The sequence below is a fragment of the Bison bison genome, unplaced genomic scaffold (genome assembly GCF_000754665.1).
Source record: "Bison bison bison isolate TAMUID 2011002044 unplaced genomic scaffold, Bison_UMD1.0 scf7180017864037, whole genome shotgun sequence".
Classification (NCBI taxonomy): Eukaryota; Metazoa; Chordata; class Mammalia; order Artiodactyla; family Bovidae; genus Bison; species Bison bison.
The window spans coordinates 1,561,743-1,580,154 of NW_011494609.1; the positions used below are offsets into that span (position 1 = coordinate 1,561,743).

Consider the following 18,412-nt stretch of genomic DNA (forward strand, 5'->3'; position numbering starts at 1 on the left):
AGGCGGACGCTTTACCGTCTGAGCCACCAGGGAAGCCCTTTTTAAAATATAGTACTTAATAAGTACAAAATAATGTATGTCACATATTATGTTACAAAGTATTGCTGGTTCAGTCACTTGATCATGTCCAACTCTTTGCGATCCCATGGACATAGCATGCCAGTCCTCCCTGTCCATCACCAACTCCCAGAGCTTACTCAAACTCATGTCCATTGAGTCGGTGATGCCATCCAACCATCTCATCCTCTGTTGTCTGCTTCTCCTCTGGCCTTCAATCTTTCCCAGCATCAGGGTCTTTTCCAATGAGTCGGTTCTTCACAACAGGTGACCAAAGTATTGGAGCTTCAGCTTTAGCATCTGTCCTTCTGATGAATATTCAGGCTTGGTTTTCTTTAGGATTGACTGGCTTGATCTCCTTGCAGTCCAAGGGACTCTCAAGAGTCTTCTCCAACACCACAGTTCAAAAGCATCAACTCTTCCGTGCTCAGCTTTCTTTATGGTCCAACTCTCACATCCACACATGACCACTGGAAAAACCACAGCTTTGATTATACGGACCTTTGTTGGCAAAGTAATGTCTCTGTTTTTTAATATGCTGTCTAGGTTTGTCATAGTTTTTCTTCCAAAGAGTAAACATCTTTTAATTTCATGGCTGCAGTCACCATGCGCTGTGATATTAGAGCCCAAGAAAATAAAATCTGTCACTGTTTCCATTATTTCCCCTTCTATTTGCCATGAAGTGATGGGACTGGATGCCATGATCTTAGTTTTCTGAATGTTGACTTTTAAACCCTTATCAGCCCCCTAGTGGTAACATTCCAGAGTCTGCAAGTGACTGGTTTTGTATTTTGTCCAGAAGTCTTGGCTGTAAGCAATGGGAAGGAAAGGCTGAACTGACTCCATCTTCACCAAGCCCAGAAATCCCATCCCTTACTTTTTATTGAACTTACTTTGGATAAAATTTAAATGTTTGTAATTTTCTGGTATCTAGTTCACATTGTAGCTGAGAGTCCTTCCCAGATAATCTGATATAACACAGGAAGCAAAAATTTCCCACTTTCTTTTCTAAGGACCACAAGCCATCTTTTAATTTAATGATACATGTCAGACATTTCTAATCAACATTTCTCTAGAGTTCCTTAGGTCCATCCTCTTCACTTAACAACAGGTATCTGAGAGGACTGTCCTACAGTGAAAGACTTGCTAAATGGTATGGAGATTAAAAAAAAGATAAAGAAACCTCGAGGCATTCACAATCCAACAAAGGCACCAGATGACAAAGAAACCAGAAGCTTAGCCTGAGTTGCAGAAGCTGTGAGAAGGCTGGGATGTGATGTCACTGTGCTGTCTGTCCTGCTAGCCCTGGCTTCCCAGTCCTAATTCAAGAGGGGTCAGTCCCAGTGAAAGTGAAAAAGTCCCTCAGCCATGTCCGACTCTTTGCGACCCCATGGACTATACAGTCCATGGAATTCTCCAGGCCAGAATACAGGAGTGTGTAGCCTTTTCCCTTCTCCAGGGGATCTTCCCAACCCAGGGATCAAACCAAGGTCTGCGGCATTGCAGGCAGATTCTTTACCAGCTGAGCTATGAGGGAAGCCCATCAGTCCCAGAGGAGGTAGAAAAGGAGATAATAAATCGGCTCTGATAAGACAAGCAAGATGCTGCTGAAGAAAAGGCATTCAAGATAAAGCAAACAGCACAAATACAAGCATAAGAATTAGAAATGCAAACAGCAAGACAGCCCAGAGTAAAGGCTGTGCCCCCCAACTTGGAGATCAGATTTTTCAGGTTTTGCTCATTTCGACAAAAGAAGTATCTCGTTTTCCACAGATTATTTCGCTGGCTTAAGAAACCTACCTCAGGATAATGTAATGATCTTTCTGATACGAAAAACAAACACAACTGCGTACACACTGAATCTTCTTTTTTTCTGGATTCAAGAAAGTCTCCTCTTATTTTATTGTTTCTATGTACGTATAGATTTGTTGCTGTTAGTCGTGTCTGACTCTTTTGTGACCCCATGGACTGTACCCGCCAGGCTCCTCTGTCCATGGCTTTTCCCAGGCAAGAATACTGAGGTAGATTGTCATGCTCTCCTCCAGGGGATCTGCCCGACCCAGGGATCAAACCCACTTGGGGTTTCTTGCTTGGCAGGCAGATCCTTCCCCACTGAGCCGTCTGGGAAGCCCACATATACAGATACACGGTATCTAAACAATGACCTGCGTGGTGCATATACATTCATCATTCCTGTTTTCCTTTATCAGTGTTGCCAGTGTTTGTATGCTTTTCATATTTCATCTTCCTTATTGAAGAAATAAAATTCTGCCTCCTCTGCTCACACTCATTCCAAAGCCTAAAACAAAATCCATGAAAAATTGTTCTCAGGGTCAGTCACACTTCACTGAGTTAAGGGACGCTGGAAATCACAAGGGCTCCATTGTCACACACTGATGCAATGTTGGCAGCTCCATCTTAGTCTGTTTTATTTGGTTATTTTTTCAACAACAGTAAAAATCACATTTTTTCTAAGAATGGACTGGGACCAATGTCAATATGTAAGACAGGGATCTTTCTGAAGGAAATGAAAATTCACGGCTTACACTAGAAATACTTTTTAATACTGTTAGACAAATACATTCATATTCTTTTTTTGTCTCTTCTACAATGAATTAGGACACCAAAAGATGGATAAAACTTGGAAAAGCATCCATGAGCATTTGTTTAAATCTCACTTAGTCATTTTTTTAAATTGGAGGAGATTTGCTTTACACTGTTGTGTTAGTTTCTGCTGTACAACGTGAATCAGCTCTATGCTCACATATATCCCCTCCTTCTTGAGCCGCCCTCCCACCCGCCCCCATCCCACCCTCCAGGCCATCACAGAGCACAGAGCTGAGCCCCCTGTGCCAGACAGCAGCTTCCCACTAGCTATCTAGTCTACACACAGTAAAAGCTGGCTTAAAACTCAACATTCAGAAAACTAAGGTCATGGCATCTGGTCCCATCACTTCATGGCAAGTAGATGGGGGAAAAAATGGAAACAATGACAGACTTTATTTTCTTGGGCTCCAAAATCACTGTGAACGGTGACTGCATCCTTAAAATTAAAAGAGGTTTGCTCCTTGGAAGAAAAGCTGTAACAAACCAAGAAAGAGTATTAAAAAGCATAGACATCACTTTGCTGACAAAGCAAAGATCCATATTGTCAAAGCTATGGTTTTTCCAATAATCATGTACAGATGTGAGAGTTGGACCATAAAGAAGGCTGAACACCGAAGAATTGATGCTTTTGAACTGTGGTGTTGAAGAAGACTCTTCAGAGTCTCTTGGACTGCAAGGAGATCAAACCAGTCCATCCAAAAGGAAACCAAGCCTGAATATTTATTGGAAGGACTGATGCTGAAGCTCCAACACTTTGGCCACCTGATTCAAAGAACCAACTCATTAGAAAAAACTTTGATGCTGGAAAACAGTGAAGGCAGGAGGAGAAGGGGATGACAGAGGATGAGATGGTTGGATGGCATCACCAATTCAATAGACATGAGTTTGAGCAAATTCTGGGAGATAGTGAAGGACAGGGAGGCCTTTGCGTGCTGCAGTCCATGGGGTTGCAAGGAGTCAGACGTGACTCAGTGACTGAACAACAACAAAATCTTATTAAAGTGGTGCTATGAAAATGTATTTGACTATCCCACTGAAATTCAATACGCACATTCATTTGTTAGGGCTGACATCACAACGCACTACAGACTGGGAGGCTTAAACACCAGAAATTCATTGTCTCATAATTCTGGAGGTGAGGCGCTTAAGATGAAGGCGCTGGCAAGGTTGGCTGCTCTCTGCTCAGCCTGTGAACAGAGGTGGCCATATTCTCCCTGTGTCTTCAAATAGTCTTTCCTCTGTCCTTGTCCGTATAACTAATCTCTTCTCGTAATGACACCAGTCACAGAGAATTAGGACACCCCCGCATGGCTTCATTTTAATTTAATTACCTCTTTGAAGACCCTATCTTTAAATGCAGTCACAATCTGAGGTTCTGGGGGGTTGGAACAACATATGTATTTGGGGAAAGGGGAGTACAAAATTTAGCCACTGGTTGTTTTCAACAAATGACCCAAGGGAAAAGGCTATTTTCATTGGGCAAGATCTGTGCCTGGTCAAAAAAGAGACATGTTTTGTGAATGGGGCTTTCTAGAGAACTGCTGCTGCTGCTGTTGCTGCTGCTGCTGCTAAGTCACTTCAGTCGAGTCCGACTCTGTGCGACCCCATAGACGGCAGCCCACCAGGCTCCTCCATCCCTGGGATTCTCCAGGCAAGAACACTGGAGTGGGTTGCCATTTCCTTCTCCAAGGGAACTGCTAGAAACTTCACATAATGACAGTTCTGAACATGAGACTTTGAAAGAGCTCCAATTCCGTTCCCACCCCTCCAGGAGTTGCTCACTGCTCTTTTGCACCACAATTGCCGGCTACTGGGTTTGCTGTTTGTGTGTTTTTTTTTATTGTTGTCCGTGCTGGGTCTTCACTGATGGCCGGCCTTTTTCTCTAGTTGGAGCAGGCAGGGCCACTCTCTGGGTGCCGTGCATGGACTTCTCATTGTGGTGGCCTCTTTGCTTGCAGACCATGGGCTCTGGAATGCACAGACTTCAGCAGTGGTGGTTCACATGCTTAGTTGCCCCTCAGAAGTGGGGTCCTCCCGGACCAGGGGCCAAACCCATGTTTCCTGCATTGGCAGGTCAATTCTTTACCACTGAGCCCCCAGGGGAAGCCCAAGCTATTGCTTTTTAAGGCCAACATAAGCTGAGCAGGGGGACGTTGAAACTTTGCCAAGCTCAGGGTTCTTACTGAGATTCCGCCATTTTTCTTGAACAAACACTCCTGGAGTTTATTTACAGAGTTTTAAAGAATTTGTCTTGTCAATTTCTCCCAATGTTCTCGTTACCTTCATGGAGGAGAGGGTTTTCAGAAGTCCCTTCCCCATCACTGCCGAGGACATCCTCTTGGCTGCTTCCTGCGTTGTTTCTTCACACCTGTATCTCAAGTTTCTGATTCTCTCTTCAACCAATTCCAGTCAGATGTGAAACTGATTAATTTTAATATAAATTTAACATATAGAGTTTAATTTTAATTGTTGTATTTTTAATTTCTAGTTCCATTTGGCTATTTTCAGTTCAGTTCAGTTGCTCAGTCGTGTCCGACTCTTTGTGACCCATGAATCGCAGCACGCCAGGCTTCCCTGTCCATCACCAACTCCCGGAGTCCACCCAAACCCATGTCCACTGAGTCACTGATGCCATCCAACCATCTCATCCTCTGTCATCCCCTTCTCCTCCTGCCCTCAATCTTTCCCAGCATCAGGGTCTTTCCCAATGAGTCAGCTCTTTGCATCAGGTGGCCAAAGTATTGGAGCTTCAGCTTCAACATCAGTCCTTCCAATGAACACCCAAGACCCATCTCCTTTAGGATGGACTGGTTGGATCTCCTTGCAGTCCAAGGGACTCTCAAGAGGCTTCTCCAACACCACAGTTCAAAAGCATCAATTCTTCGGCACTCAGCTTTCTTTATGGTCCAACTTTCACATCCAAACATGACTACTGGAAAAACCATAGCCTTGACTAGACAGACCTTTGTTGACAAAGTAATGTCTCTGCTTTTTAATATGCTGTCTAGGTTGGTTATAACTTTCCTTCCAAGGAGTAAGCGTCTTTTAATTTCATGGCTGCAGTCACCATCTGCAGTGATTTTGGAGCCCAGAAAAATAAAGTCTGACACTGTTTCCACTGTTTCCCCATCTATTTCCCATGAAGTGATGGGACCAGATGCCATGATCTTAGTTTTCTGAATGCTGAGCTTTAAGCCAACTTTTTCACTCTCCTCTTTCACTTTCATCAAGAGGCTCTTTAGTTCTTCTTCACTTTCTGCCATAAGGGTGGTGTCATCTGCATATCTGAGGTTATTGATATTTCTCCCGGCAATCTTGATTCCAGCTTGTGCTTCCTCCAGCCCAGCATTTCTCATGACGTACTCTGCATATTAGTTAAATAAGCAGGGTGACAATATACAGCCTTGATGTACTCCTTTTCCTATTTGGAACCAGTCTGTATGTAAATTCGGCTATTTACATAACCAGAAATGAAAATCTGGGTGGATATTATTTTATGTGCCTGTCTCTGTTTTCTAGTCATGTTAAAATAAACATATGCTTCTTTTATGGGAAAAAAGTTATAGTTGTTTTATCATTTTTCCTTTTGACTTCCTGTCTGCGCCTCGCTTTGAGCCCGTATAACCCTGCCATCACCTGCCTTCCCCCAAGACTCCCAAACACAGCGAAAGACTTGCTAACTCCAAAGAGAAACATTCTTTGAAAAATGAAAACAAGATGCTGTTGTTCTTTGCTTTGCAATGCCTAGTAGCCTTGTAAACTTGTTTTAGAGGCATAGGGGGTGAGGGGACCAAATCATTGGCGAGTCAGGAAAACATCGAAGAAGGATAGCATTCAGTTTGGAGGGTCAGAGGAAGAGCAAAGGGCTAAATGAGGACTGTGCGGGCTCAGACTCTGCCAGCTGCAGCAGGTCAGTCCTTTAGTCCCTGCCTCCTTAAGTCCCTATTCTTAGGATCTTTTTCTTCTTTTAGCCATGAGAAGTCAATGCACTGCTGTGGGAATATTTTGTAGATCTGAACCCTTCTGTGTAAAACCTGTGTCCTATTCTCCTTACCCCAACTGCATCCAGCATAAAGCAATTGCTTAATGCATGTTATTAACTGTCCTGACGGACAATATATGAGTGACTGGTTGCTCCCCTGGATGAATGAACACGAGGAGGCAGTAGGAATACCGTGAGTCCTACAGAGCTTCACCTTTACGGTCTCTTTATTCCATTTTTTAAATGTTTAGCTATATTTTTATAGAATTACATGATATAATATGTATGAAGTATATAACCTACTTCATATGATATGTAATGAGGGCCTCCCCGGTGGCTCAGTGGTCAAGAATCCGCCTGCAATGCAAGAGACACAAGTTCGCTCCCTAGGTCAGGAAGATCCCCTGGAGGAGGGCATGGCAACCCACCCCAGTATTCTTGTCTGGGAAATCCCAGGGACAGAGGAGCCTGGCGGGCTACAGTCCATGGCATCACAAAGAGTCAGACTCTGCTTAAGTGACTGAGCGGGCTGCACACATAATATGTGATATGCTGTTGTTGCTCGTTGTTCAGTCCCTCAGCCATGCCCGACGCTTTGCGACCGCATAAACTGCAGCTCGCCAGGCTTCCCTGTCCTTCACTGTCTCCTGGAGTTTGCTCAAACTCATGTCCACTGAATATGTAATATACTTTATATAGAGATGAATATATTAATATTTTCTTCTATCTGAAATCTCTTTTTTTTCTTCTGACTTTAAAAGAAAATAAAAGTTTTCATGGGCCCCTAAAAACAGGATGGGCTTTTAGCACTGAGCTTACTGAGCTAAAGGGAAAATCAGACCTGAAGGGATGGCTGAATGAATGCTTCCGGTTCCTGAGAAGTTTCATAAGAGAATTCTTTGACCTCGTGGGGGCAGAAAAATGCACCAATGACATTCCCCTATCTCACCCCAAGCCTGTTGCCTGGTTTTCTCTCCTTAAGGTAACAGGTGGGATTTCCCTTGTTCTGCCTTTTCACATGTAAAAGGAAGTGACTCTAGACTCCTGGGCTGCCAGTAGCTCACACGGCATTTTTGTGCAAATTAGAAAAAGTTTTCTTGTCTATAAGCAGGAAGGGCGGTGAGGTGGGGAGCGACTTTGTTATGTTATTGCATGAGCTGAAAGACACCTCCGCTAGTCCTAGGGAAAGTGCAGACTCGGATGGGTTTCCTTTCCAGCCTTATTTGGGGAACCACTGTCATGGCCTACGTGTCAGGGACGTAGGCCTCCAGCTTAAGGGCATGTAAGTGTAGTTCATATGTCAACTTTCTTTAAGTCTGTGGCTAGAGCACTCAAATCCCAGTGGGACTCAGGCAAAGCCCCTGAAAGCAATGTCAGATCGCAGTCATGACCTCAGATGAATTTGGAGCAAAACGTGGACGAGGTGCAGCCACATGAGTGTGCCCCGTGTGCGTGAGCAGCCACATGAGTGTGACCTCGCAGGCAAGCACTGCCTGCTGTGCACCAGGACTCCCACCTTGCTCCCTGGGACTCTGCAGGAGAGCACATGCATATAGAAACAACTAGACGTCTGTGACAGGAAACACATCTCCTTAGCTGTGGCACTGTTACCGAGTCCAAGCTTGAACTGCTCAACAGGCCAGTAAATCGAGAGAGGAGTTGTCTTTGTTTGGAAAGCCAGCAAACCAAGAAGATGATGGACTAGTGTCCCAAAGAACCATCTTACCTGACTTAGGATTCAGGCTCCTTTTATATTAAAAGGGGAGGGTGTATGGTTGTCATTGTTCAGTTGCTCAGTTATGTCTGACTCCTTGGGACCCCATGGACTACAGCAGGGAACCCCAGCTTCCCTGTCTTACACTACCTCCTGGAGTTTGCTCAGACTCATGTCCATTGAGCCAATAATGCCATCCAACCATCTCATCCTTTGTCACCCCTTTCTCCTCCTGCCTTCAATCCTTCCCAGGAACAGGGTCTTTTCCAATGAATCGGCTCTTTGCATCAGGTGGCCAAAGTATTGGAGCTTCAGCTTCAGCGTCTGTCCTTCCAATGAATATTAAGGACTGATTTCCTTTAGGGTGGACTGATTGGATCTCCTTGCAGACCAAGGGACTCTCAAGAGTCTTCTCCAGCACCACAGTTCGAAAACATCAAACTTCTCAGAGCAGGAATCCTTTCTTCTTGCCGCTGTCCACATAGTTCAGGTCATGACCTTCCTGTAAACTCCAGCAGGACAAATGTTATTCTCTGCTCTGCAACTTTTTATCTCTATACCAATAGGACAATGTTATGCCTTCAAAGATCACAAGTTTGAAAATGGGGTCTCCTGTATATTTCAGGCTATCGGCAACATTTGTAAGTTGCAGCAAAAACAACAGAGTGCAAAGGTTAAAGGAAGCAGATAAAATATGGAGTCAGATCTGTTCCTCCCTGTTACAACAGCCTATGCAGGTCACAGTCTCAACACTACACGCAGCAGTACTGCCCAGCTCCCTGAGCCCCCTGGTCAGTGGGAAGCCTGCACACACACACACACACACACACACACACACACACACACTCTCACACACACACACACTCACACACACTCACACACACACACACACACACACACACACACTAATGCTTCTATTCTCTCTGCAGGGATGACGTGCCAAGCTCGAAGCTCCTACATCACCAGTGAGATCCTCTGGGGGTACCGATTCACACCTGTCCTGACGCTGGAGGATGGGTTCTACGAAGTCGACTACAACAGCTTCCACGAGACCTACGAGACCAGCACCCCATCTCTCAGTGCCAAAGAGCTGGCCGAGTTAGCCAGCAGGGCCGAGCTGCCCCTGAGCTGGTCTGTCTCCAGCAAACTCAACCAACACGCAGAACTGGAGACTGAGGAGGAGGAAAAGAACCCTGAGGAGCAGACAGAGAGGAATGGTGACGTGGCAAACCTAGAGAATGAATCCAAAGTTTAGTCCCCGGGCCCGGGGCTGCCCCTTCTCCTCTCCAACCCCACGCCCCACCCCCCGCAACCTTCCCTTGTCTCTCATTCTCTTTCTTTTCTGTCTCTTACTCTGTTCTTTCCTTATATTTAAGTTTGGCATTACCAGGAAACAAATCTTCAAGGTGTAAAATATCTACCTGCCCTCTCAGTTAATTCAGATTGACAAGGTAGCTTGCAGATTGGGTTAAGGTGATACATGCCCTCATTTGTGGCCCCAGCCTGGTCTCCTCCCGGGATAGGGCACATCTGACTAGAGATTTACGCTACTCCCCCGCATGTGTTGTAAAATAGCAGATCACTCAAAAGAGTGCATCAAAGAGTTTCCCTGGGATATGATGAGGAAGGTCTCTGGTGCCTATTCATTCATGCAGTGAGACATGGAGTCGAGCCCTCCGTTTTACACATCTCAATAAATTTCATCCACGGGGCGAGGTGCTTGCCCTCTGTGGGCGTTGCAGTTATAGGACCCAAGTGAAGTGAAGACAAAGCACTGTACATATATATGCCTTATGTAATTATTTTCTTTTGCAGTTAGTAATAAAACCCAGCATGTACAAAAGTACTGTAGAACACAACTTCTAAATACTGTACATAGATGTAAAATCAATGTAGGTTTAGATATATAACTTTAGAAATAAGATTAAAAAAAATGATCCCCAAAGTACAGTAGGCATTTCTGTTCTGATGTCTCTGTTTTCTGGATTTCTTTGATCCCATCGACCGCTGGCCCGTTAGTGCATGGCCTTCGTTCTGTGTCCCAGACTGGCAGCCGTTTGGGTACCTCACTGACCCCTTTCGTTGACTCTAATAAGCCATAGGTCTGGGGGAAGTTTGGAGGTCCAGTAGATGGCAAAACTCATCACCAATATGCTGATATACTGTGAAATGTTTACAAAACTGAGGTCTCTTTTTTAAGACTACAAGGACCTCACTGATTAGCTTGGGGCAGAATTTCAGGAGGAGAACTTGCTCTGGCATGCCACCAATGATGTGCATTTTTTTTGTTTCTTGTGTGTGTGTGGGTTTTTTTTCTTCTTTCGTTTTGGGGGTGGGGTGGAGGGGTAGGGGTGACTACTCTTCGAAGCCTGTGAGATCTTCATTCCCTGACCAGGGATTGTACCTGGGGCCCTGCAAGGGGAGGGGTGCCAAGGCCTAACCATGGGACCACCAGGGAATTCCCAACAGTGTTGTGTTGATGCTTTTCCAGTGAGTTTCACCCTTCGTAGAACCGTAGTTTGAGAACCTTTTCTTCTACAAAACCACTGACTCTCCTACTGTTTCCACTCTATAAACACAGTTTAAAGACGAGACATGGTAAGTTTGTAAAAGATGGTTTGGGTCTAAAGTCATGAAATTCACGATGTCATGCAGTGGGCAAAGTATATTACAGTCACTGCTCTCACACACCTTGACTCCATCTGACACCCTTCCTGTACCTAGGGGCTTAGCCATCAGAATTCCTTGCATTGGTATTTATTATGATGATGATGATGACATTACCAGAGCTCAGTATTCAATGATTAGATCAACAATCTTAGTGATGGTCTAATAAAGAATCGCTCTAGAGTATGCCACAGGTTAGAGACTATAAATTCAAAGTGTCTCCCAGTCAAAGAAAATGACCAAAAAAATGACAGTCTTAATTCGTTTTAATCTGCAAAGGTAAATGAAAAAAGAAAGAAAGAAGAAAGGAGAGAAGGAGGGAAGGAAGGAACAATATTTTGTACTGAAAATCTAATTTTCAAAAATGAAAAATATTTCAAATGAAAAAATAAGAGAAAGAAGAGAATCTTAGACAAAACCTCAAGGGCAGGTGGAGATTTTGCACTGAAACAGATCTTTCGTGTTAATTTTGCATTTATAACCTGTGTGTTCCCTAACACAACCATCCATCACAGATATTCATTGACTGGATCCAAGTTCATTTTCAGCTCCTACAGCTGTGCTCAGTTTGAGGCTTTGCACCGTGGAGGTTGCAGAGCTCAAACTAGCTGCCCCTTCCTGTTGCCCTTGCCTTCCCTAACCAGATAGCACAGGCCTTCACTGTAGTTTGGGGACCTCGTGTACTAAAAAGCATGTCCCAGAGATAAGGAAAGTAACTCCTAAGTTTGACATGGCGGGGGAGGGAGGGTGTCTCTCTTCTCCCACTTCTGACACCTTTTATCAAGACAATTACGTCTTGGCTCTGATCATATGGAAAACAAAACTGTTGGCCGTAGCTCTTGCCTCTTTGCCAACATTTCACTTTTTGCATTGACTATGTGTTAGTTTTTTTCATTCCACACACTCCAAAAAGGAGGTTGTAGTTGAGGAGGAGGGAGCCCTGTGTGTTTCTTGCCAGGCTGTAGGGAGGCACTGTGGCCTTACCTCACTGTAGCCTTAGAAAGGGCACTCTTGCCTTGGGGACGCTAACCCTGCAGCACCAGGAGTTGCAGGGAAAGGCGTGGTAGCACAAAGCAAGATCAGCTGGGGCTGCAAGAAGTCTGCTAACGTAGCTCCTGGAGACTCAGCGGGCCTTTCCAAATGCTTTACTAAGACTTGAAGGACAAAACACAGACTTGTCTGGTTGGGGTGGGGCCCCTTGCACACAACTGAGCAAAGAGCCTTAGCAACTCTTTGGGCAGACACAGTGTCAGTTCTGTGTCTGTGACAGGACACCCATGTGTGAGGCCTTTCCCCTTTTATCACTGTCTTTGGTGTCAATGTGGTTGGAGATGGAACACGAACCAAATCTCGTTTTTGTAATGTGAGCCTCTGAATCTATAAATGATGATGCTCCAGAAGAACCTTTTATTAGAATGTCCTTATCAAACATGTCTATTTTTCTACAATTGTTGCTAACACAGTTTAACAGTGTATTTTGTGTCAACTGTTAAGATTTGGAACTGAAAGAAGCTCATTAAGACTGAATTTTCTAAGTAGCAAGTATTGAAAGGTGTTTTTCATTGACAGTCCAGCAAAGCTGACTACAGTTTCTACCCATTCTCTTCCACCATATCCAGTCTCCGATCACTCAGTCCCTTGTTTATTTCCATAGGAAATCCAGCATTATTGAAATAAATAAGCCTATTTTAATCCTTCAATATTCATAATGAATGAGGATCACTCTCAACATGATATTTTGATCTGTCCGGCAGCATATTTGAGTCCCTTTCCCATAAAAGCATGGCTGTATCATTAGCCAGATAAGAATTTTAGACTAAAGGGTTACAACTTGCCACAGCTGACCCCAATCTGGAGAAAAGACAGACAGCTGGAAGCATGACCTCCCCAAGGGCTGCTGAGACCCTCAGATTCTCGTTGCCACCCACCCCAACATGCTTTCCAACTAGAAGATCACCTGTTTATGTCAGCTTTATGTAACGAATAAAATCATTTATATTTCTAGATGTCCCATGGGCAGACTATACTCTTTTGGATTAACACCCTTGCGATCCCTGTAAGGTCAGGTCATTGCTTTTCAATCTCTTCAAAATATGGCCTTCTGGCCTGGTTTGGTCCAATACATAGACACTCTAGGTCCGCGGGAAGGAAATGTCTCTTTCCCCACCCCCTTCTTCCGTCCAACCCTCTCTTTTGCTGTTACCCTCATTCTCCAGTTCTAGTTCCATCGATTTAGGTTAGTATCTTATGTTCCTGAATATTAATTCCAGCCACTGTATCTAAAAAGTTCAGCCTATTTCTAAAGCACAATTTTCTCTTGCCGGTTTAACCAAACGAAGGCTCTAAAATGTCTATTTCTCATGATACTCTATAATTTTAAAATTATTTATGACTTTATTTAAAAGCCTAAGTTTTGAAGTTTCCAAGCAACATTCCTGTTTTTCTCTCCCTAAGTTTTCTTACTTTTCTCCCCCTTTGCTTTTGTACTTAGGTTGAAGTCACTATCTTTGGGATATTCAGAAAGTGTTTATGAATGTGGGTGCCAGTGGACAAAAGCTCCATTCAATAACTATTTGAACTCACCGAAAGAATGTGAAATTATTTGACTTTGGTTAGCTAAGTGATTCAAGATAAAAAATAAAATAAAATATAGTCGTTTCCAAAAGAGCTTGCCAAGCTAGTCTGACTAGTTTTCAGTCTTGCCGTGACTCGGGTGATGCTCTGATTCAAAAGAGTCCTAAGGGCAGTTGAAAGTTAAATGTTTACACAGATGGTGAGCTTTGTCTATCATTTCTTGTCAGTGGATGGCTATGAAGTAAAAAAATATAAACAGTAGATACCTAATAAATGTTTCATTGATATTGCATTACAACAGAGTCAATTAATAACATCTTGTTTCTAGATTTTATGGCCAACCTGTATTTATGCAAATGTCATCCTTTAATTCAAAATGGAGTAAAATGCACCTCAGAGAGCTTCTGGATGTAGTGTCATCTAGAAGTCAAAACTTGGTCAGGCTACTATTTGATTTTGACAAAATGCAGTCTGGACGATAATAACAAAACAGCAGAACCCCCTACACTGTGTAGTGTTTGGGGCATTCACGGCACTTTCATGAATTATCTCATTTAATTCTCATCTACCATGAGAGCTTGAATATTATTATTTACACTTTACAGATGGAAAACTAGGGTTTGGGCAAGCTGAGTAATATCCTTGAGGCCGCAAGTCCAGTTAATTACAGATCCTGGTCTCAAATCCACGTGCAAAATAAAAGAAAGCGAAGGATATTTAGCGACATGTAAAAATTACATCAAATTCAAATTTATGTATCCATAAATAAAGTTTTCTAGGAACACAGGCACACCCATTTGCTTATGTGTTGCTATGACCCCTTTCACAATACACAGCAGAGTTGAGTTAATTAGCCAGAGGGCCCATAGCCAGAAGACTAAAGTATCTACTATCTGACCCTTTACAGGAGAAGCTTGCCAATCCCAGCACTGTACTGTTAAATACTATTAGTACCATTAAATACTATTGCATATTGTACTGTACTGTTGAAAGATTCCTGGTCAACGTAGAATAATGATGATCTTTTCCAGTATAAATCTATTTCCAGTATTGTGCATAGGTTTATTTGAGGAAAAATAACTTATTTTTTAATGAGAGACAACTGCTTCACAGTTGTCTGTTTCTTTGAGCTGAGTCTCAAAGAAAAACTGTTTCCTTATTATAACCATTTCCCCAAGGGTGGTAAATAGAGTAAATAGTGAGGCAAGATTCAGTGGCAACTTCAGAAAGTGATATGGTAAAACTACTATATTAAAAATTAAAACTAATGAGTGATTTTTTTAATCAGAATTCCCAGTTATTCCTTCACTGAGCTATTGCTTCACTGATATTCACACGAGTTTAAATACGGAAATGGTTGGGTCCCAAGTCTCTGTGGAGTGGGATGGCCTGGATTTGCAGTGGTTGCCACATGTCCAAACAAATTCCCCTCCCTACCTGCCTTCCCTCTCATGCCTTCTTGGAACAGAACTAACTAGACTACTGAGCTGTCTCTCCATCTTTCCCTGCCAGGTTCTTCTAGCCCACAGTTGATCAATATGATAAGAACCCTGAGCCACCACTCCTGTTTAGTTGCACATGTTCTGGCTCCCTCTAGCTACTCAGCTAAAAGGTTAACATGCGAATAAAAACAAACAGGTCCTTTGGAAAAATGCTCAGGAAGAAACAGAGGTGTAGTAAAAGAATTGGTGTGTTGTTTGCTGCCTTCTGAATCTGAAGTACAAGATAAAGACTGGTAACTACAGAAATATTGGATCGAAGAAATTCAGACATTGGGGTTTTGAGATAAATCAATATTAAATGACACTCTTTAGTATCACCAGACAGAACTCACTTGCATTCTAAGGGAACATTTTCAAAGCCAGACATAAGTCAGCCAAGCCAGGTTTTTCTCCCATTTAGTTCTACTGAAAAAATACATCAAGTTCTCTTACAAGTGCTTTCCTGGAAGTTAGGTGGGAAAGAAAAATTTTTGTAATAAATTATTGTGATATTGCATTGCTGACAGGTAAATGATGGAAACTGGGATGGATTTGGTCCTGTGTTTGAAACTAGGTGATGGGATCTGCAATCATGCAAAAAGCTTGCAATCTTGCAGTTGTGTGGAACAGCATAATAACTAAGGAGGAGAGAAAATATCTCAAAGTTCAGCACCATAAAACTTAAGTAAATGTTAAAAGGAGTCAAACTTTTACTTGGCCCCATTACCTTGGTGAAAGAAAGCTTCATGCAGCCACCTAATTCAAATAGAAGAGGGATGGGGGAAGGAGGAAAAAATACTTTAACACTCACAAGAATAGCTCACTGAAGTAGCAACATGACTAAGTGATTGAGATTTATCACCAGTGAAAATGTTACTTAAAAATTATTCTTAGACACCACACCCCTAGACATCCATTTTAACGTGTTCTGTGGTCAGTTAGAGAATTGTGACCACATAGGCAACAGAGCTTGATTTCAGAGAACTAAATTGTTTCTGCTCAAAAAGTGTAATCGACCATTTCAGGATTAAGGCTACCCACCCCCTGTATTAACACCAATCATGAATGCTGTGATATCAACCAGTCAATCTTTATAAGAACATGAAGGGCTGTTTCTCTCAGGCAGTGTAAATATCTGCTACCAACAGGCACTAGTAAAATAAGCACCTAATGCATCATCATACCTAAAGTTCTAATAGAAAACATAAAATATCCAACCAGAGGAACAAGACATCCCAGGAGCCTAAGATGGAATCTTGGGTTACTAAAACCCCAGTCCAAACTGAACGCCTTATGGAGTACATCAACGCTGGGTCTATCACAGCTAAACACAGCTAGCAGAACTGGATCAGCTGGAGGGCAGAGATCTGGGTTCCCAACAGCTATGAGATTAGAACCTCTAGGTGTTTAACCGGGCAGCTTAGAGAAAGAGTTGGAATACTGTTCACAGATTCCATCATAGCAAGTATCTTTCTGGCATCATCTCTCAGCCTGGCTGACTTGGGGGACACATTTGAACCACACCTTCCCTTGCCCCTTGGCTCAGCCTTGGGTAGTGCAGAAGCCTTAGTCATATTCACCACTTCTGTGGGTGAGTCCTTCCCTCCAGTCCTGGTTTCTGCCCATCTAACTGATGACAACTCCCCCAGAAGCATCTGCTGGGAACACTGCATCTTTTGAGCTTGACTTGGCCAGCACTCTTGACCCCACAGAGCACCCAAGTGGCTCAGAGATGATAACCCTTCCTAGAAGAACTGAAATAAGACCTTCTGAGTCCCCTGTGCACAGGGATGCCCCTAACATAAGTAACTCAAAATTAAGCAGTAGGCAACTGCTTAATTAAGCAGTAGGCAACCACTCTGGTACTCTTGCCTGGCAAATCTCATGGACAAAGGAGCCTGGTAGGCTGCAGTCCATGGGGTTGCTAGGAGTCAGACACGACTGAGCGACTTCACTTTCACTTTTCACTTTCGTGCATTGGAGAAGGAAATGGCAACCCACTCCAGTGTTCTTGCCTGGAGAATCCCAGGGACGGGGGAGCCTGGTGGGCTGCTGTCTATGGGGTCGCACAGAGTCGGACACGACTGAAGCGACTTAGCAGCAGCAGCAACACATAAAAAAGAAAGCGTAAAGTCCCAGAGAGTTCTCATTTCCGTGTTGATTACCTCACTGCTTTATTTTGCTTTTTACCTAATTCTTCAGCCTCTAGAAATTGTCGCGTTTTGGTATCCCAGGGCCTAGAGTACATACTTGATTGCCTCATCCAGCAATTTCAGCCATCTCCCAAGATGATCTGACCTGTCCCTTCTTTTTAAGTGAGGAGTCTTGATGTGTTCAAATCCACCCCACAACCAAAAAAAAAAAAAAAAAAATGCCAGCCAGGTCAAAAAATTTTGCATCTCTTTCCCTTCCTCTGGAAGAGCCACCAAATGTGACAGCAAAGTCAAGGATCTTCTTTTTATTTGCAAGGAACACGTCTGGATTGCCACACTTGGAGACCCAACTTAAGCTGTCCCCCAGGTGCCCACAGAGTTTTTACATCACTGCAAATGGTCATCCAAGCACTCTACCCAGCTCCTCTTTCTGAATTTCCTTCCTCAGCAACCTCCAAAAGCCAGATTTCCTAGCACCTTCCTCTGAGTATTCATTCCATTCTTGAGCAGCAACTGAGAACCCATTGTGTGACTGCTAAGTCTCTTCCATCGTGTCAGACTCTGAGACCCCACAGACTGTAGCCCATCAGGCTCCACTGTCCGCGGGGTTCTCCAGGCAAGAATACTGGAGTGGGTTGCCATGTCCTCCTCCAGGGGATCTTCCTGAGCCAGGGATTGAACCCATATCTCTCACTTACATCTCCTGCTTTGGCAGTCGGGTTCTTTACCGCTGGTGCCACGTGGGAAGCCCATTACTGGGGTTAATCCTATCTCTTACTTCATTGTCTACCACCAGTTTTAATTGAACACGTAATATATTCATGCTCGGATTACCTGAGACCAAAACGTAGAATATTTTGCTCATACCCCGTAGACATGAGACATTGAGGGCTCAAGTGTGATGCTTGGGCATTTTGACATCAGCCCATAACTGAATGGAACATCAGTGAAGTCTTGTGCCCAAGAGAAAGCTGGACTTTTCCAGGGCAATTTTCTTGTCCTTGTGACGGGGCTGGCCAGCTTGCCAAAGATAGTTACAAATATCCATTCAGCCCGATGATTCTTCATCTAAAATGAGAGCCATGCAGGAACAACGGTGAGCTCACATGCATGCAGGTTTCTGACATGGTGACTCAGACACCTGCCTGTGAACAGTGGTCTTTCCTCTGCCGCCGTC

General features: G+C 43.6%; 1 protein-coding gene across 1 annotated transcript in view; it reads left to right on the forward strand.

Moving 5' to 3' along the window:
- KCNJ6 (potassium inwardly-rectifying channel, subfamily J, member 6) overlaps positions 1–9,615 on the forward strand; it is a 92,193-nt gene extending 82,578 nt beyond the window's left edge. The window contains exon 2 of the mRNA XM_010834822.1: positions 9,290–9,615. Within this exon, the coding sequence (XP_010833124.1) occupies positions 9,290–9,615 (326 nt within the window). The remainder of the gene's footprint in view (positions 1–9,289) is intronic.
- Positions 9,616–18,412: the final 8,797 nt, after the last annotated feature.